The 19718-nt window shown below is 56.7% G+C and overlaps 1 protein-coding gene across 2 annotated transcripts; it reads left to right on the top strand.

Moving 5' to 3' along the window:
• Window positions 1–1651: 1651 nt before the first annotated feature.
• Window positions 1652–16466, top strand: TBC1D13 (TBC1 domain family member 13). 2 transcript variants are annotated; one of them, XM_004593510.2, is made up of 12 exons: window positions 1652–1825; window positions 2842–2915; window positions 5312–5352; window positions 5814–5875; window positions 5995–6094; window positions 6791–6873; window positions 8929–9088; window positions 12188–12398; window positions 12916–13079; window positions 15368–15528; window positions 15754–15811; window positions 16166–16466. In XM_004593510.2, the coding sequence occupies exons 1-12, from the start codon at window positions 1803–1805 to the stop codon at window positions 16229–16231; spliced, it is 1203 nt and encodes a 400-aa protein (XP_004593567.2). In that variant the 5' UTR covers window positions 1652–1802; the 3' UTR covers window positions 16232–16466. The 2 variants fall into 2 exon arrangements, with proteins under 2 accessions (XP_004593567.2, XP_058528562.1); XM_058672579.1 differs by lacking the exons at window positions 1652–1825; window positions 5312–5352.
• Window positions 16467–19718: the final 3252 nt, after the last annotated feature.

Genomic DNA, 19718 nt, shown 5'->3' with positions numbered 1-19718 from the left:
ACTGCTTAGGGAATGAACCATCGGATGGAAGATCTTCCTCTCTGCCTCTCCTCGTCTCTGAATACCTAACTTTGCAATAAAAATAAAAAGAATCTTAAAAATAATAAGAACTTCAGCAAGAACCAAAGGTCCTAACTACTTCTTCTTTGCTCCCTGACTCTGTGTGCACTGGCACTCCAGGTAGGGGCTTAGCCCTGCATGTACTGAACCTGACTGAGTTGTACACCGAAGCCACGTATGTGAAGGCGGTAGAGGTGTTGTCTCTGCTTGGGATGTCCACATGGCACACCGGAATCCTTGCTGCTCTGCTTCCAGTTCGGCTCCCTGCTAATGCGCCTGGGAAAGCAGCAACAGATGGCCCAAGTGCCTGCCTCCTGACACAGTGTGGGAGCATATGGTCAGCTTCCTGGATCCCGGCTCTTGGTAGGACCCAGACCGCGGAGATCAAATGGTCTGTCTGCCTTAGAACTAGGCAAAATACTTGTTCCTGACTGTCTGCAGGAGTTTTATTGGTAACATCCTCAAACTGGAGACAACTTTGTAAGTCCATCAAAGTCAGACAACCAGCAGTGTCCAAACTCAAACAACAAAATGTTCGGAGCATTAAAAAGGGATGTGGAAGCAACAGCCAGCACTGGCCTCGGGTGAAGGTGTTCCAAGCAGTGCCTTAACCAGCTCTGCTCCAACGCTCGCCATGAATATGCATATTTAAAAGAGTTCTTTATTTTTATGGGAAAGGCAGGTTAGATTTATGGAGAGGAGAGACAGAGAGAAAGTCGTTCACTCCCCAAAGGACAACATTGCTGGAGCTGAGCCTATCTGAAGCCAGGAGCCAGGGGCTTTTTTCAGGTCTCCCACGCGGGCGCAGGGTACCTAGACTTTGAGCCGTCCTCGACTGCTTTCCCAGGCTACAAGCAGGAAGCTGGATGGGAAGTGGAGGACTCGAACCACCACCATGAACGGGCCCAGGCGGAGTCCTAGGTTGCTTCACCACAGCGCCTTCTCCCCTTTTTGCTATTCATCTCCATCTTTTCTTACTCTCCCGAGTTCTGGTAAAGCGACGTCAGTTCCACGGTTCGTGGAATTCTAAGCCTCAAGGACACACCAACCATTGTCTCTCTCCATCCGGTTCCTCCTAGGACATCTAGCCTTCGGGGTTCCTAGCAGGGACCAGGAAGCCTGAGCTGTGAACGACACAACCCAGGGGCCTTACAGTTTTGAGGAAATAGAAACGATCTCGCTAGATGGGATGGGGTGAGGCTGGCGAGGAGGACAGGGTCCCAGGTACCTGGCCCAAGGAACACATGGCGGGCGCTGTCACGTGACGCCCCCGGGAGGCGGGGAGCTCCATCACTTCCAGGTCCCGCCCACGGCGCAGGTCTTGGGGCGTGGCCCAGCGTTCCTTCCTCCCCATGTTCCGCCCAGGGCCCCGATTTGGGGGCGTGGCCCAGCGTTCAATCCATTTTATGCTCCGCCCAAGGCGCCGGACCTGGGGGTGTGACGACGCTGGACCTGAGGGCGTGACCTGGCGTCCGGCACCCCAGGCCCCGCCCACGAAGCCCGGGGCTCTGGTTGGCTGGGATTGGGTGGGTGTCGGGAGGAGGAGGCGGGGCAGGAGAGTGCACGTGACCTAGAGGGGCGGGGCCGACCGCGGCGGAGCGCGCATGCCCGCGGGGAGGTTTCCGGCTGGGAGGCTTTGGCCGAGAGCCCCGCGTCCCTTTTGGGGGCCAGCGGTGGCAGCCGAGGCGGTGGTGGTGGCTGGCTGTGTCGGGGACCGGGGAGGAGGTCCGTAAGCCAAGGCCATGTCGAGTCTGCACAAGAGTCGGTAAGGGGTCCCTGGGGCCCACCCCGTGAGACCGCTGCAGGCCGGGCCGCCCCTCGTGCCCCACGGAGCCGGGAATGCGGGGTCCCTCCCGCAGAAGGTCTCGGCTCCTACTTTGTAGCTCTAGTGTCCCCCCTCTCCCCACTCCCGTCCCCCGGACCCCCGGGATCGCCCGCCCTGGAAGGAGGTGTCCTTCCTCAGTGCCCCGCCCCGCCAGCCTGTCTCCCCTTCCACACCCCTGTCCACACACCTCGTCTTTCTGCAGGAGCCCCCCGGCCTTTCCTTACCGGAGAACCTGCCCCTCCAGGCGCCCTCTTCATCCTGCAGCCCTGGCTCAGTTTTTGCTCACTTCCCAGTTCCCCGTAGGACTTTTTAATTTTATTGTTATTATTATTTTTAACATTTTGTCCTTGCCAGCGGGCGGGCCCTGCGATCTTGCCTTGGGGTTCATTTCTGAGTCTGGGGAGCTGGCACGAGCCCGTGGCTGGCGGATCAGGTTCCTCCTGGTTCTTGGGGTTCCCAGAGTTCAGGTAGCGGGCGGTGCTGGGGGCTGGGCCAGCTTGCTCAGTTAGCGGGGCTCATTGAAGAACACAGGTCTCTTTGCCACGTTTCTGGTTTTCTGGGCACCGAGGAGGAGGGGGGCTGTATGTTTCTGGCTCCCCCAACCTGCTCCTCGCCTGAATGTTGCCAATATGTGACTTATTTTGAGAGGCAAAGTGGCAGAGAGTGGGGCAGAGAGGGAGTTCTGGGCTGCAGGCACTCCAGTGCCCGGGCCATGAGCTTCTGCCTGCCCTGGGTGTTCGCGGGAACTGGCGCCTTAGAGCTGGTGTGGGGGATGTGGGCAGCGGTTGGTGTGCAGAGCCACAACGGCTGCCCTGCATTGTCTCATCTTTTGTCCGGAAGGAGAGGAAGGGACGGGCTGCAGCGGGGGTGGGGAGTGAGGGAGCGTGGGGTGCCCGCAGTGGGGTAGGGTGGCTGAGCTGCAGCTGCCCCATTCTCCCCCTATCCCCCCGCTCCAGGATTGCCGTTTTCCAGGATGTGCTAAAGGAGCCATCAATCGCCTTGGGAAAGCTGCGGGAGCTCAGCTTCAGTGGTGAGCCGTGGCTTGCTCCTCCTCCAGTGGGGCGTGTGGGGGGGGTGGAGGGCAGGCGGCCCCAGGCCACCCCTGGTTTTGGTGTGTGTGTTGGGGGGAGGGGTTGGGTTGATTTGGGAGGCCCTTGCTGGGATCTGTGGACCTGACAGTAAGCCTTGAGGCATCTTCCCCACAGAGCATTGAGCCCTGGCCACAGGTAGCATTCTGGGGGTGACTGGGGAGGCGCCTGGATGGAGGCTGGCGCTGAGGAGGTCTTTGGGCAGGCCTTTTCTCATTCTGCAGTCACTTCCTCACTGCCAGCCCTTTCCGGGCTCAGCGGCTGGGCCCATGGTGGACTTTGGTTCAGGGTGACATTCTAGCTTTAGACACTGACTTGGCCACCCCACTGAGGAGGCTTAGCTGCTGGTGCGGCCTTTGGCCCCACCCCGCCCCTGCCATTTGGCTGGCCAGGAGTCTTCCTGTGCACCCCCAACTGTGTGCAGATCCAGGGCAGGGCGTCACCAGAGAACCCATAGGGACAGCTGCTGCAGGGGGCTCTGTGACAGAGATCCTGACAGGTGTGTCTTGCCCTTGAAGGCAGGTAGCGAGTGATGGTCAGTTGGGGCTAGAGACTTAACTCTGTGTGCAAGGCCCTGGCCTAACAGATTGTACACAGACCAATGCATATTATGAGCGAAATGGATACACACTTTTTTGCATCCAAATAAACTGATTAGGGTGGGTTTGCATGCCATTGTTAACACCCCTGCTTGCAGCACCCATGTGTGCTCTGCCCCAGAGCGCCTGGGTTAGTGATTCTGCTCTTATGCTGATGTGCATTCTGGAGGTCACAGTGCTGACTCAGGTCCCTGGCCTGCCATGCACGTGGAGCCTTGGTTGGCATGCAGGGCTCCAGGCTGCAGCCTTGGCCAGCCTCAGCTGCTGCACACAGTGTGGGAGTGAACCAGCAGATCAGAAGAGCTCTCTCTCCCTGACTTTGGGTCTCTTTCAAATAAATTTCAAGAAATAAAAATCATATCTTTTAATTCCATCTTGACAAGTGTCCTGAAGCCCCCTGTGAGTTTTTTGCCTGTGAGGTGAGGCCGTGGGGTTGCCCTGCCCTCCTTCCTGTGATTACAGGGAATCCCAGCGCAGCTGTGTCTCAGAAGCACGCAGCCCTAAGCATGCATGGGTGGTTTGTTTTTACAGCGTTTTTCTCTGTTGGAGAGAGAGAAACAGCCAGCTCCTGTATCCACCGAAACACTCTAAATGACCAGGGTTAGGTCAGGTCAAGGCCAGGCACTAGGACCCATTCCAGGTCTCTCCCAGGGGTGGCAGAGCCACTTGTTGAGCTGGCACCTGCTACTTCACTATGGGCTGTGGGCACACCTGTCCAGTGTCTTAGCCCCTGTACCACATGGCCAGCCCGCATGCCCCAGGCAGCTTGGTTTATGTATCTCAAATCATTTCGCGTCCAGCTCTGCGCTGGGAATAAACAGGTGCGGCTCTTGGCTTTCTGGAGCTTTCCCAGGAGCAGGATGACGTCTGCTGGTGTCATTCCACTCAGGACACTCTGGGCGTGGGCTATAGCCCAGGGCCCTGGACGGAAACCTGTTACTGAGTTAGTGTCCAGTCCAGAAGTTGTGCTGGCAGAATTTTTTTATTTTTTTGAAGATTCATCTATTTTTTACTTGAAAGGCAGAGAGAGGGAGAGAGTTCTTCCATTTGCTGGTCCGCTCTCCAGATGGCCACAGTGGCTGGAACTGGACTAGTCCGAAGCCAGGAGCTTATTCCAGATCTTTCACGTGGTCACAGGCGCCCGTGCTTGGGCCATCTTCTGCCGCTTTCCCAGATGCGTTAGCAGGGAGCTGGATGAAAAGTGGAGCAACCAGGACTTGAACCAGAGGTCCATATGGGGGGACCACTGCTGTGGTGCAGTAGGTTAGACCCCCACCCAAAAGTACTTCCTGGGTCAGGCGTGATGGCTCAGTTATCTACATCTTTACCTTGCACGCGTCAGGATTCATATGGGCGCTGGTTCTAATCCCGGCAGCTCCACTTCCCATCCAGCTCCCTGCTTGTGGCCTGGGAAAGCAGTCGAGGACGGCCCAAAGCTTTGGGACCCTGCACCCATGTGGGAGACCTGGAAAAAGCCCCTGGCTCCTGGCTTCAGATGGGCTCAGCTCTGCCATTGCAGCCAGCCATTGGGAGTGAACCAGTGGGTTGAAAATCTTTCTCACTGTCTCTCCCTCCTCTCTGTAGATCTGCCTTTCCCATAAAATTAAATAAATCTTTTAAAAACAAACAAAAAAAGTCCTTCTTGCCTGTGCTGCTGCCTACAGCCTGGCTCCGAGGTGGTGGGCTGGGGGGTTCTGAGACTGTGGTGTGGGCCGTGACCTCTGCTGCTGTGTTCACAGGCATCCCCTGTGAGGGTGGACTGCGGTGCCTGTGCTGGAAGGTGGGTGTGTTGGCAGGAGGGGTCTCTGCATGGCAGCCCCACCCCAGCCCCTTGTTCCCTTCCCGCACCTTGGCTGCCTTGTGTGAGGATGCTTTTCAGGGACATTGCGGGGTTTTCTGGCTTTTCGGGGTTCCCTACAGGGTCCCCTTGGGAATGGGACACTAGGTCATACTTCCTGGCCCGTCCCATGTGGTGGAGGTGGGGTCCCTTGCTTTGCTCAGAGCTGTGGGCTGGGGTGGTGGCAGCCCATGCCCCTCTGAGTGTGAGATTTTCCGGTCCCTTGGGAGAGAGCATGGGAGGAGAGCCAAGGCCAGGGCTGGAGAGGGTGCAGGAGAAGGCAGCAGTGGGTGAAGGAGCAGGCGGCCTTGCTAGGGCCTGCTCAGGGCTCTACCAGGCCACACAGCGTGGGCCTGCAGGGTGTGGTGGGGCAGGGCCAGAGCTGCGTCCCCCACTCTGTGCAGATCCTCTTGAACTACCTGCCCTTGGAGAGAGCCTCGTGGGCTTCCATCCTGGCCAGGCAAAGGTAAGCGCCCCAACAGGGTAGTCCTGGAGCCCTCCCTGCCCCATGGAGGTGGTGGAGCCCAGGTTGTCCTGGGCTCCCCCAGGGGAACTTGGCGAGTCACCCCTTCTCTTCTCCCGCAGGGAACTGTATGCTCAGTTCCTGAGGGAAATGATTATCCAGCCTGGCATTGCCAAGGCCAACATGGGCGTGTCCAGAGAGGACGTGACCTTTGAAGACCACGTGAGTAGGGGACAGAATGGGGAGGGGCCAGGGCCTTGGAGCAAGCAGGGTTCTCCCTCACCTCCAGCCTTCTTGTTTGCCTCTGTGCCAGAGGCTGAGGATGACTGGAATCTGCCCTCTGACCCTGCTGTGGTGCGTTGGGCTGCCAGAGCCCTGGAAATGCTCATCTTGTGCTGACTTCTTTCCAGGCCTAGCCTCATGGGGAGCCCTGGGCCCAGCAATGGCAAAGATGATGGCCACGACCAGGGAGTGCTCCCTGGGCAGCTTGTGCTGGGCACGTCAGGGGTGCCACCCTCTCAGCCCTTGGCCTCCGCAGAGCAAGGAGCCTAGGAAAGGGCTGGCATGAGTGAGGATGAGCTGCGCTCTGTGGTCCGCAGGAAGCTTCGTTCTGAGCTCCCTCCTGTCGTGGTGACCCAACGCCTGTCCCCAGGGATGTGAGGTGCTGATGCACCGTTGACTGATCCCCTCGCCACAAGCACCTGCATTTGCAGACCTGTAGAGCTCTGGCGATGGGCCCTCCCAGTGCAGCACGGGTATCTGACCCAGGAGGCCTGTGCAGGGCTCGCGTCTTCTCCAAGTGGTCTCAGGTGGATCTGGTGGGACTGTTGCTGTGAGGCCACTTCTTAGGCCTCGGGGCTGGACTCTCCCCGGGGACCAGGTGGGTCCTTGCCAGAGCAGGTGCTTCTCTCTGCACAGCCGCTCAACCCCAGCCCCGATAGCCGGTGGAACACCTACTTCAAGGACAACAAGGTGCTGCTGCAGATTGACAAAGACGTCCGGTAAGCCACCCCAGGATGGGCTGCCCTGGGTCCTCCTACCCTCCCTGTCTGGTCCGTTCCCAGCCCAGGTTCATAAGGTGGCTGCCTGAAGGCCAGGGGTGGGTTGTACCCTGAGCAGTTGAGACCAGAGCCTGGAGCGAGAGGGGCTGGGGAGGGAAGTGAGTGGGTGGGCGAGTGGGGTCTGTGCCTGCCCAGGCATCTCCCTTGTCCGTCCGGGGTGTCTAGCTTCCTCGGACCATCATCCTGGAAGTGTTGAGCCCTGCTAGAGGCCAGGCTCCCGCTGGAGGTGGAGCTGAGCAGGCGTGGCACCCTCCTCAGCTTCAGGGGAGATGGCATGGCCAACACTCAGTCTGCCCAGCGTATCCTCTGGGTGCCTGGGACCCAGCGTCCATGGCCAGTGCCACTGGGGTTGAGCTCAGGGTGCTTCAGGGTAGGGAGGTTGCTTAGGGGAGCGAGGTCTGTGCCCACGGGGAGGAGATGGGCACAAGGCTTTCCAGGTTCCAGAGCCCGTGCGGGAGGCAGGTGACCTTGTAGTTGATCTGCGTGGGGCAATGATAAAGTTAGACCTGTATTAACAAAAATAATAATAATAAGCTGTAGTGTTTTGCTGCTTACTAAAGAGCAATAACATGGGCTTCCCCAGTGTGATACGGCAGGGAGTCGGGCAGCCTGGTGGGCCTCTTTGTTGCTCTGCCTTTCAAATAAAGACATCTAAAGCAGAGAGCCACGTCTTGGTCTCGGTGCTAGAGTGTGGAAGGTAAAGCTGCCGTCTGCATTGTTAGCATTTCCCGTGAATGCCAGTTCAAGTTCCGGCTGCTCCACTTCCTACCCAGCTCCCTGCCCATGGCCTGGTAAAAGCAGTGGAAGGTGGCCCAAGTATTTGGGCCTTTGCCACCCGCTTGGGAGACCTAGAGAAAGCTCCTGAGCCTTGGCCTCCGTCTGGCTCAGCTCTGGTGGCTGTGGTCATCTGGGGAGTGAACCAGAAGAGCCACGGCTGGTGCTGGTGCTGGAGCGGGCCTGGGGAGATGAGCGAGTTTCAGTGTGGTGTGCCCTGCACACAGCTGAGCACCTGCCCGCTGTGTGTGCTGCGTGCCAGCATGGAGAACAAGTGTGTTCTGCACTTCGTGTTTCACAAACCTGCTGTCACTGCACAGCCTGTGCCTTGGCCTGTTTTCCTCCGTTGATGACATGTTGCTGTGTCTGTCCTGCAGTGCTCCTGGGCAGAGCTTGTGCTGTTGAGCCAGCCTGCGCTGTTGCTGTTCCCACCCTGGGAAGCACTAACTCAGCGGGGGTCCCTGGGGAAGATGCTCATTGTTCCAGGGGGAGCTGCATTGTGAGACCCTGAGGAATATACCTGTGTGTCCACCTGCCACTGCCACACGGTGGCTTGCTTTTCTGAAGGAGTTATCTGAGAAACGGCTCACACCTGCTGGTTCGCTCCTCAGATGCCCATCACAGCTAGGACTGACCCAGACCAAAGGCAGGAGCTCAGACAAGTTCTAACTTAGCTCCCTACTCCAGCTACCCCTGCTGGACCCCAGGCACTCAGACTGCTGGAGGCTAGGCCAAATATTTGCACTTGGATGTGTTTTTCTTTTTTTACTGTAGTGCTTTTTAAATAAAATTTTGTGACTAAAACAAAACAAAGACACTCTGAGGCCAGGTGTGGTGGCCTAGCAGCTAAAGTCCTCACCTTGCATGTGCTGGAATCCCATATGGGCGTTAGTTCTTGTCTCGGCAGCCCTGCTTCCCATCTAGCTCCCTGCTTGTGGCTTGGGACGGCCTAAGGCCTTGGGACCCTGCATCTACTCAGGAGACTTGAAGGGGTCTCCAGGTACCTGGCTTTGGATCGGTGCAGCTCTAGCTGTTGCGGCCATTTGGGGAGTGAATCAACACAAGGAAGATCTTGGTCTCTCCCCTTCTCTGTATATATGACTTTTAAATAAAAATAGAATAAATCTTAAAAAAAATAAAGGATGCCCTGGAGGATGCTGGGGTCTTGGGCAGCAAAGTGCAGCCTCTCCCTGAGTCCTGGGATTCTCTCTGTCCCCACAGGAGGTTGTGCCCGGACATGTCCTTCTTCCAGAGTGCCACCGAGTACCCATGCCTCCTCATCCTGGACCCCCAGAATGAGTTTGAGACCCTTCGGAAGCGCGTGGAGCAGACAACGCTAAAATCCCAAACAGTGGCACGGAACCGGAGTGGAGTGACAAACGTGAGAGGCAGCATGGGGACCCTGGGTGGCCCTGCAGGCCCTCCCCTGTCTGCTGTAACAGTTCCCCTAGGGACCCACCTCCTGCTGCTGCTGCCTGGAGGTGGAGCCTGTGGTCTGATCACACGTGACACCATGTGGCTGAGCCACGCTGCCAGGCCCCTGCTGGAGATGGCGCTGAGATTGCTGGGGTGGGGGTGTGGCACAGCAGGTGGACTCACTGCTGGCAACACCATGTACCTTACTGATGTGCCTGTCCCTGCTCTCTTGCTTTTGGTCCAGCGTCCTGCTGATGCATCTCGGGAGGCAGCAAGTGTCACCCCAGTACTTGACCCCCGGCTGTCCCCACCTGGCCCCGCCTGGCTCTGCCCTGCTGTTTCAGCCATTTAGGGAGTGAAATTTAGGGCAGATCTCTGCCATCTGCCTTTCAAATAGATGAAAATAAGAAAACATTTTTTATTTGAAAGGCAGATGTTTTTTAAGAATTTTATTTATTTTTATTAGAAAGATTTACAGAGAGAAGGAGATACAGAAAGATCTTCCATCCTTTGGTTCACTCCTCAAGTGGCTGCAGCAGCCAGAGCTGAGATGTTCAGGAGCCAGGAGCCTCCTCCGGGTCTCTCAGCTAGATGCAGGGTTTCAAGGCTTTGGGCCTTTTCCGATTGCTTTCTCAGGCCACAGGCAGAGAGATGGATGGGAAGTAGAGCTGCTGGGATTAGAGCTGGTGCCTATATGGGATCCTGGTGCGTGCAAGGTGAGGACTTTAGGCACTGGGCTACCATGCTGGGCCCCCAGAAAGGCAGGTTTTATGAGAGAGGAGCAGGCCCAGTGGGGACATTTCTCACCTTGGGAGCACCAGGATCCCATATAGGTACCTGTTCGTGTTTCAGCTGTTCCACTTGCCATCAGCTTCCTACTTGTGGCCTGGGGAAGCGGTCAAGGACGGCCCAAAGCCTTGGTTCCTGCACCCACGTGGGAGACCCGGAATTTTGGATATGCTCAGCTCCGGCCATTGTGGTCACCTTGGGGATTGAACCAGTGGCAGATCTTTCTCTTGGTGTATCTTATTCTCTCTGTAAATCTGCCTTTCCAAGGAGGGGGGGAACCTTTTAAAACAGATTAAAAAAAAAAAGCAGAAAAAAAGCAGAAAAAAGACAGAAAAAAGAGGTCTTTCATCCTTTGAGTGGCCAAAGCTGGACTGATCCATAGCTAGTGCCTCCTCTGCATCCCCCATATGAGTGCAGGGTCCGAAGCACTTGGACTATTCTCCACTGTTTTCCTAAGCCATAAGCAGAGTGGAGTAGCCAGGACTGGAACTGGTGCCCATAACGGATACCACTGCTTCCAGACAGGATTAATTTGCCATGGCACCATGCCAGCCCCAGTAAACTTTTTTTTTTTTTTTTTAGGTTTTATTGAAAAGTCAGATATACAGAGAGAAGGAGAGACAGAGAGGAAGATCTTCCATCCCATGATTCACTCCCTAAGTGACCGCAACAGCTGGAGCTGAGCCAATCTGAAGCCAGGAGCCAGGAGCTTCTTTCAGGTCTCCTATGCGGGTGCAGGGTCCCAAGGCTTTGGGCCATCTTTGACTGCTTTCCCAGGCCATAAGCAGGGAGCTGGATGGGAAGTGGAGCTGCCGGGATTAGAACCGGCACACATTTGGGATCCTGGGCGCGTTCGAGGCAAGCACCCTAGCCGCTAGGCCATGGCGCCAGGGCCCCAGTAAACATTTTTAAGAAAGCAGTGGGCCAGTGCTGTGGCTTGTCCTGTTAACTGGGCACTTGTGATAGTGACATCTCATGTTGTGGTTCTGGCTCTTCTGCTTCTAATCCAGCTTCCTGCTGCTGTGCGGCACATCATGCCCTAGTTCTTGGCCTCTGCCCCGTGTGGGGATCATGATGGAGTTGGCCTCTGCATGGAGGCTTTTTCTTTCTCTCTTTCTGACTGCCTTTCCAATGAATAAACAAAACATTAGGAAAGAAAAGAAAGTAATGACACATGTGAGGAAATGTGCCAGGAGCAGTGCGGGTGGGCATCAGAGAAGCCTCCCAGGAGGTGGGCTGGCCGAGCCCAGAGACTGAAGGTAAGCTTTCCAGGGGGTGGGCTTGGGAGCCCCAGGCCTGCAGCAGCAGGCATCCTGTGTGTTCAGGACCCAGGGTCTAGTGAGCACAGAGGCAGGGAGGGAGGAGTGGGAAGCAGAGGTCAGGGAGGGGGCCGTGGTGGGGCTGCATTTGTGAGACCACTCTGCAATGAGGGATGCACACAGGGCGGCCACCCGGTAAGCTCCTGGAGTCCTCCAGCTGAGGGGCAGGGCTTGACTCCCTAAATGGCTGCAGCAGCCAGGGCTGGGCCAGGCTAGAGCCTGGAGCTCTATGTGGGTCTCACATGGATGGTAGGGGCCCATGCGCGTGGGACATCCTCCGCTGATTCCCCAAGTGTGCTAGTAAGAATGCTGCTGGCATTGCAAGTGACCAGGTGCGTGCTGCTGCTTTGTTGTGTAAGATTTGTTTATTTTGAAAGAGTTCCACAGCACCAGTACTAGGCCAGGCTGAAGTCAGGAGCCAGGAGCTTCACCTGGAGCTCCCATGTGAGTGGCAGGGTCTGGAGGAGCTGCTCATTTTCTGCTGTTTTCCCAGGCATTAGTAGGGAGCTGGATTGAAAGTAGGGCAGCTGGGACATGAACTGGCCACTTATATGGGATGGTAGCATCATGGGCTGCGGGTTTACCCACAATGCTACAAAGCTGACCTTGACCCTGTAGATTCTCAGCTGGTGCCAGGATCACAGCCCGCCCCTCCAGTGGGTTTACCAGGACATGACAGCATAACAAGGGGCATCTGTGGACAGCTAGGTACATTCTTCCTTGTTTGTGTGGCCGTGTCATTGGCCCGCCTTCCTCCAGAAAGTTCCTCCAGGGCATGTCCCCATCACTGCTGTCACCTTGGAGGTGGCTGCCGTCCTAGCTTTTTGTCAACTCCACAAAGGGTAGATTTTGGCAGGTGGCCGTGGTTTGGATTTCCCTGCCCGTTTCCTCACAGTGTGTTGAGCATGCTCCCCCGGACCTGGAGTGACCCCTCTGGCCGGGACGTGTCTCCTCAGATGAGCTCCCCTCACAAGAACTCCGGCTCGTCGACCCGGAACAAGTACGAGGTGCCGCCCAGCGGCTGCGAGGCACACTGGGAGGTGGTGGAGCGGATCCTGTTCATCTATGCCAAGCTCAACCCTGGCATCGCCTATGTACAGGGCATGAACGAGATCGTGGGGCCACTCTACTACACCTTCGCCACCGACCCTAACAGCGAGTGGAAAGGTAGGAGGCTCACAGCGACCCGCAGCCCTCAGTAGGGCTTCCAGACATGGACCAGCACAAGCCGGGCTGTGCCCATGGGGTGGCTTCCTACCCCGGCCCACACACCCTCTGTCAGATAACGGGTCAGCCTGGGTTCGCTATGGTGTCCTTCTTGGTGCTGACCCCCTAGAGTGCTGGCTCTTTTCACTTCTGGATATCGCCACATGACCTGGGGCAGAGCTGAGAGGGCTGCACAGGGAGCCATGTGATAATACTGACACCCTAATTTGAAAATGGCATCCAGCAAGCATGGCACACATTGCCCTCATGGGGGACAGTGTGAGGAGCAGATATGAGAGGATGGTGCCCAGGACCTTCCTGTGGCTAGAGACTGGGCAAGGGCAGCGGAGGGCTAGGCCTGGTCTTGGCAGCTGGCTGACTGGCCAGAGCTCAGAAGTAGGAAGGGGTCTGAGTGAGGGATGGGACTCGAGCATGTGCTGTGTCTGTGTGCCCTCCCCGCCCCCTCTGCCATCTCTAGAGCACGCCGAGGCCGACACCTTCTTCTGCTTCTCCAACCTCATGGCCGAGATCCAGGACAACTTCATCAAGAGCCTGGATGACTCGCAGTGTGGCATCACCTATAAGATGGAGAAGGTGTACTCGACGCTGAAGGAGAAGGACCTGGAGCTCTACCTAAAGCTGGTGAGACCCTGGCAGCAGGCGAGAGGCCAGAGCAGACCCTGGCTGCCTGGCTGCCCTGGCCCAGGGTCACGGCCAGCCTGAGGCTACAGTCCAAAGTGGCCAGCACAGCTGCCGCTGAGGGCTGTTCTGTGTGCCAGGAAACACCAGCCCAAGTGCTGAGGCAGGCCTGGAGGGCCAGGCAGCTGAAGAGCGGGAAAAGGGAGGTGAGGGCAGTGCCCATTGTGTGCCAGGCTTGGTGCAGGACACTTAGCAGACATCAAGTGAGTTAAGCCTGTTTATATTCTGACAAAATGCAATTAATCTTATTTATTTAAAACAATTTTTTTTAATTGGGAAATGAGATTTACAGAGAGAAGGAGAGTGCTCGCTTTAGCAGCACATACACTAAAAAAGAGAGACAGAGAGAGATCTCTGTCCACTGGTTCACTCCCCAAATGGCCTCAATGGCCGGAGCGGAGCCGATCCAAAGCCAAGAGCCAAAAAAAAAAAAAAAAAACAAGGCCAAGAGTCAGGAGCTTCTTCCAGGTCTCCCACACAGCTGCAGGGTCCCAAGGCTTTGGGCCGTCCTCAACTGCTTTCCCAGGCCACAAACAGGGATGGGGAGTAAGGCAGCTGGGACTTGGACCAGCACCCATATGGGATCCTGGCACTTGAAGGAGGAGAATTAGCATGTTGAGCCATTCCGCCAAGCCCAGTTAATTTTGTTTTTCACTTAAGGGGCAAATACAGAGGGAGCAAGGGGCAAGCCTCGTGGTACAGTGGGTTAAGCTGCCACTTAACCCACTTAATGTGGGAATGTCCACACCCACATTGGAGCGCTCGTTTTCGAGTCCTGGCCTCTCTGTCCAGCATCCTGCTCTCCGGCTGGGAAGCAGCAGATGACGGCTGCAGTCCTTGGCCCCCGGCACACTTCAGGGGAACCTGGTAGAGTTCTGGGCTCCTGGCTGCAGCCTGGCTCAGCCTCGGCTGTGGCATGTTTAGGGAGTAAACCAGAGGAAGCAAGCTATGGCTTTCTCTCTGTGCTATTCTGCCGTTTAAATAGATGAAAAAGCGAGTAAGCATTTAAAAAGAAATAGAGGCAACTTTGAGAATGATTGGGGTGCCAGACCCTGGGTATTTCAGAACACACTTCTGGACCCAGATTGATAGTGTAGCTGTTAAAGTTCTTGCCTTGAACGCACTGGGATCGCATATGGGCGCCAGTTCTAATCCCAGCGGACCCACTTCCCATCCAGCTCCCTGCTTGTGGCCTAGGAAAGCAGTCGAGGACGGCCCAAAGCTTTGGGACCCTGCACCCATGTGGGAGACCTGGAAGAAGCTCCTGGCTCCTGGCTTCGGATTGGCGCAGCTCTGGCTGTTGTGCTCACTTGGGGAGTGAATCATGGGACGGAAGATCTTCATCTCTGTCTCTCCTCCTCTCTGTATATCTGGTTTTTCCCGTAAAAATAAATAAATCTTTAAAAAAAAGGAAAACACACTTCTGTGAGCAGGCATGCGAGTCAGGCTTGGCACTGTACTTAAGACGCTGTTTGCGGTGCCATGTCTTATATTCTGGTATCTGGGTTCAGGCACAGCTCTGCTTCTGATCCAGCTTCCTGCTGCTGCACACCCTAGGAGCTTTTCCAGTTAAAATATTCCCTGGCTTACCAGAAGACTCCTGCCTGCTGGTAGTCATTGCTTGGTGGAGCTGTGGTGGGGGCTGAGTAAGGTGACATGTGGAACACGCCCAACACAAGTGTCTGCCGAGTGCCCCGCCCCCGGTAAAAAACCTGCAGTGGTTTGTAAGTTAACCAGAAGCAGGGAGAAAAAGAGCTTCATCCACTGCCTCACTCCCCGACAGTCTCAAATGGGCCCTCCTAGGATTGACACTGGGGGCCAGGAATTCAGCCCTAGGCTCCTAGGTGGGGTTCTCCCAGAAAGAGGGAGAGAGAGGAGAGACAGAGAGGCCTTCCATCTGCTGGTTCACTCCTCAGATGGCTGCAGCTGCTGGGCGTGTCTTCCAGAGCAGAGGCCCAAGGCCTTGGGCACCCTCCACTGCTTCCCAAGTGCATTAGCAGGAAGCCGCGTTAGTCTGGCGCCCGTGTAGGGTGCCCCGAGGCCAGCCCCCACCCCCCTGTGATGGTTGAGACCATGTGCTATCATTTCTAAACTCAAGAGCATGTAGAAAAGTCGTTTGGAGCTTCTGTCATATCCTGGTGCCGCCCCTCAACGTCACATGGGCTGGGCTGGGCTGGACAGTCTTGGGCAGCACGTACGGCAGGCGGTCAGCTCTCTCCCACCCTCCCCAGCAAGAGCAGAACATCAAGCCACAGTTCTTCGCCTTCCGCTGGCTCACGCTGCTGCTGTCCCAGGAGTTCCTGCTGCCCGACGTCATCCGAATCTGGGACTCGCTCTTCGCAGATGACCACCGCTTTGACTTCCTGCTGCTCGTCTGCTGTGCCATGCTTATGTGAGCGCATCACAGTAACATCCCTGCGGGCTGTGCGGGAGGGGCTCACGTGAGGCTGCTGGTCCTCCTACACTCTGGGACAGAGCCCTGCTGGCTGTGGGCTGTGGGGGTACGGGAAGGACCCACGCGAGGCTGCTGGTCCTCCTACACTCTGGGACAGAGCCCTGCTGGCTGTGGGCTGTGGGGTGTGGGAAGGGCCCACGCGAGGCTGCTTGTCTTCCTTAGACTGATCCGGGAGCAGCTGCTAGAAGGGGACTTCATCGTGAACATGCGGCTGCTGCAGGTATTGGAGCTGGATGGGCATGCGTGCTCTTAGAAGCCCCTGGTGCCATGATGGGCTGGGCTCAGAGTCCCCCGGCTCTGCCTCTCACCTTGGGGGTCATGTGGCCTGCTGTGTATCCCTTGGCCTCTACTGTCAGTGCAGGAGGTGAGGCGGCTCTTGGGCCTTAGGAGTGGCTGTGAGGCCTGGGCTGGTGCTGTGATGTTAGTGACATGTAGGGCTTAGGTGGGATGGGTGGGGCATCTGGCATTTTGTGAGCCTGTGAGGCCTGAGCTGGGCTGGGCACAGGCCCTGTGGGTGGGCGTGGTGGCAGGGAGCTGGCTTCAGTGGCCCGTTGCTGGCTTCTCCTCCTCCCAGGACTACCCTGTCAGTGACGTTTCCCAGATCCTACAGAAAGCTAAGGAGCTCCAGGACTCCCAATAACAGGCTACAAGAGGTCCAGGCATGGGAGAGAAGACACCTGCCCTGTGCCCCTCCTTATGGGGCACACAGAAGCCACCGGGAACTGCAGCTTGCAGGGAAGGGCTGCTTAGACTTGCATGTCTGGCCCCCATCCCAGGCTGCTCCTGCTCGGGGGCACTGGGCCCACCCCTGCTCGTCAGTGCCAGGACCCGCGCCCAAGCCACTGCGCAGGCTGCAGCAGTGATGCTGCTGCTGGGGCAGGGGGACCCGTACGGGAGCCTCAGGAAGCTGGCAGGGCCCCCGCGCTAGCTCTCCTGCTCCCACTCCTTTCCCTCTCCCAGTTTTCTGGGTGCTGGACAGAGCAGGTGCTCGGCACATGGGGCCTGGTGCTGAGGCTGTCGCACCAGGAAAGTGACTGTGGATAGGGTGTTTGGCGGCCACCAGGCCCTCCTCGCATCTCCGCCGCTCCCATCGAGCACGTGTCTGATCCAGTGTTGGTGGGTGGGTGGCTACAGGCCCCTCGCCCCCAGTTCTCTGCCTCTCCCTGCGGGTGAAGGGGTCGGCAGCTCCGATACACACAGGCACACGGTCTCCCTCTGCCCTTTCTCCTGCGGTGCCTTATCCTGGGTTTCCTCTCCTCCACTGCCCTGGACCAAGGAGACAGAATGAGGACCGTGGCTCAGCAAGGCCCTGCCCTGTCGCCTTCCACCAGCCAGGGAGGTCCGGCGCCTAGTCCCCAGGACCAGAATGCCGGAAGCCGACAGCTGCTGTGAAATGGCAGCCGTAGGTGCGCTGAGCCTGTTGTCCCGGGGTTCAGGAGATGTGGGGTTCCCCGCCCCAGGAAGAGTACCTAGTGGCAGCTCTGCCAGGCTGGGGCCGCCTGCTCTACCAAAGCTGCTCAGCCTTCGGCCTGGCGAGTGAGCACCCCCAGAGCCCAAGCCCCACTTAGAGGGTAGGGAGGAGCACTTGCCCTTCTCTGGTCACCTGCTTGGGCTGTCAAAGGGTTTGGGCGAATGCCTGGGGCAGAGCGTCTCAGGCAGGAGTCACACTTGCTGCTGAAGAGGACAGAAGGCTGTGTAACAGGGTCCCGGCTGGCAGGCAGGAGCCAAGGCCCTGCAGCCCTCCTGCCCCTCATGCCTTCCTCTGCTTGGCACAGCCTCTCTAGGGACCCACCTGGCTCCTTTCCCAGGCTCTCGACAGTGTTTGGGCAAGTCCGTTTATTCCGTGAGTGCTGAGGGGCTAAATTCCCAAAATCGGCACCTTCTCCCCTTGCCCCTGGATCTCACGGGTTTTCCGGTGGAACCTGGTGGGGGGTTCTGAGCATGTGGGAGAGACCTGGTTCCCTCATCACCACCCAGGAGCCCTGAGGCAGCCAGTCGCACACGCGTCCTGCCAGCCTGGGCCCCTTCTACCCAGGATCTGCCGGCAGCCTGAGGCTCGGGCCACTGCTTGGGGCCCAGCAGACACTGCCTGGGACACATGATGCATTCCCTTGGCCCGTCATCCTTCTGCCTCGGACCATGCTACTTGAATCACTGCGTCTGATTGGCCCAGTGGCAGAACTGGCTCCAGGCTTGCTCCTTTGCCTTGAGAGCCAGGGGCTGTGTCTGGGTAAGGCTGGGCAGCTGCCAGGGCAGAGGCTATTCCCTAGCCCTCCCGCCGAGCCCGAGTGCTTGAGGCTGCCCGCTCACAGGCCGGGCTGTGTGCACAGCTTCCTCACTCCAGAGGGTCTGCAGGTCTGCTTGTTCGGTCATTGTCTTGTTCCCTCAATCAATGCTGTTGACGAGTTGTCTGTAATAAATCATGTGTTCTTTGCAAAAGGTGCTGCTGCCATGATGGGCTAGGGCAGTCTTCTAGAATGATCCAAGGACAAGGCCAGGAAACTCTCAGCCCCTGGGCCGGCAGGTGGGGTGAGGGGTGTGCGAAGGTAGGACTGCGGCCGTGACTCGGGAGCAGATGCTGTGTTCAGGGTCCTGGGCCAGCATGCAGATGCTCAGAAAAACACCAGGTGAAACCCAGCATCCTTTCATGGTAAAGTCTTTTTTGTTTGTTTTTTTAAATTATTATTTTTTTAAGTTGGAAGATCTATTCACTGATTCACTCCCCAGGTGGTCACAGTGGCCAGAACTGCGCTGAACTGAAGCCGGGAACCAGGAACTTCTTCCAGGTCTCCCACACGGGTGCAGGGTCCCAAGGCTTTGGGCCATCTTTGACTGACTTCCCAGGCCACTAGTGGAGCTGGATAGGAAGTGGGACTCCCGACACCCATGTGGGATCTTGGCACATGCATGGAGAAGATTAGCCACTAGGCTACTGCACTGGGCCCTGATGGTAAATTCTAAACAAATCAGGCAAAGAATGAATTTAGCTCAGAACACCAAGAACGCCTTACCTGAGACTCCTGTAGCTAATGAGTATGTTACAAGCTAAGTGCCTCTCTAAAATCAGCAGTAAGGTGAGGCAGCCTTGTAGTGAGCCCAGTGCTGGGAATCGAGAAGGCTCCACGGAGGGAAGGAAGACGTGGAATCACTGATGCCAGCAACACGACCAGCTCAGTCACCTTCATCCAGAACACCTCTGGAAGAGACAAAGCCACACAGCACAGTGGTGTTTCGGTTCAGAGACCAGCTTTCGAAAAGCCTAAGCTGCAAGTAAGCACTCCAGGATACACTAAATACTATAAACTGAACTGTTGGTGAAGCTGAAGGTATAAGGTAGTTGGGCCCAGCATGCTAACCTAGCAGCTAAATTCCTCACCTTGAATGCACTAGGATCTCATATGGGAACCAGTTCTAATCCTGGCAGCTCCACTTCCCATCCAGCTCCCTGCTTGTGGCCTGGGAAAGCAGTGGAGGACGGCCCAAGCCTTGGGACCCTGCACCTACATGGGAGACTTGGAAGAGGCTCCTGGCTCCTGGCTTTGGATTGGCTCGGCTCAGCTACGGCTGTTGCACTCACTTGGGGAATGAATCATCGGATGGAAGATCTTCCTCTCTGTCTCTCCTTCTCTCTGTATATCTGACTTTACAATAAAAATTAAATAAATCTTAGAAAAAGATAAGTATGGGTAAGGATGAAAAAAGGGAACCAAACTGGTAGGGCGCTTGTGGAAAATGGATAGCTTCCTCAAACAAGGCACCTGCCTGTGACCCAGCATCCCCACCTCCTGCAATGGGGGTGACCAAGGACGATGAGACGCCAGGCATGCGGAGGACGAGCTGATCCTGAGAGCTAACACCGTGTCCCCAGATAATAACACGGCACACGACCCACCTGCCCAGAGAACCCTCCACACGAGGGCTTGAGGTCACGCACAGCTACACTCATCACTGCAATGTAATCATGTCTCTTGGCACCCATTATCAAAACATCACGTGGTACCCCACAACAATTACAACTTGCCAATTTGTAGTTAAACACTGAAAAGTTACCAGCACGGACTGACAAACAAGCCACCCCTTCCCTTGCAGCCTGACAACAGTGACGTCAGAGTCAGTTCACACGTGGG

The sequence above is a fragment of the Ochotona princeps genome, chromosome 14 (assembly GCF_030435755.1).
Source record: "Ochotona princeps isolate mOchPri1 chromosome 14, mOchPri1.hap1, whole genome shotgun sequence".
NCBI lineage: Eukaryota > Metazoa > Chordata > Mammalia > Lagomorpha > Ochotonidae > Ochotona > Ochotona princeps.
This window is presented reverse-complemented; position numbering and strand designations above follow the sequence as displayed.

Excerpts from the sequence above, each read along its gene's own strand:
- TBC1D13 (XM_004593510.2), top strand. The coding sequence starts at position 1,803 with ATGTCGAGTCTGCACAAGAGTCG. Across the intron at positions 1,826-2,841 it reads TCGAGTCTGCACAAGAGTCG|GATTGCCGTTTTCCAGGATG; the intron begins GTAAGGGGTCCC and ends CCCCCGCTCCAG. Across the intron at positions 9,089-12,187 it reads ACCGGAGTGGAGTGACAAAC|ATGAGCTCCCCTCACAAGAA; the intron begins GTGAGAGGCAGC and ends GTGTCTCCTCAG.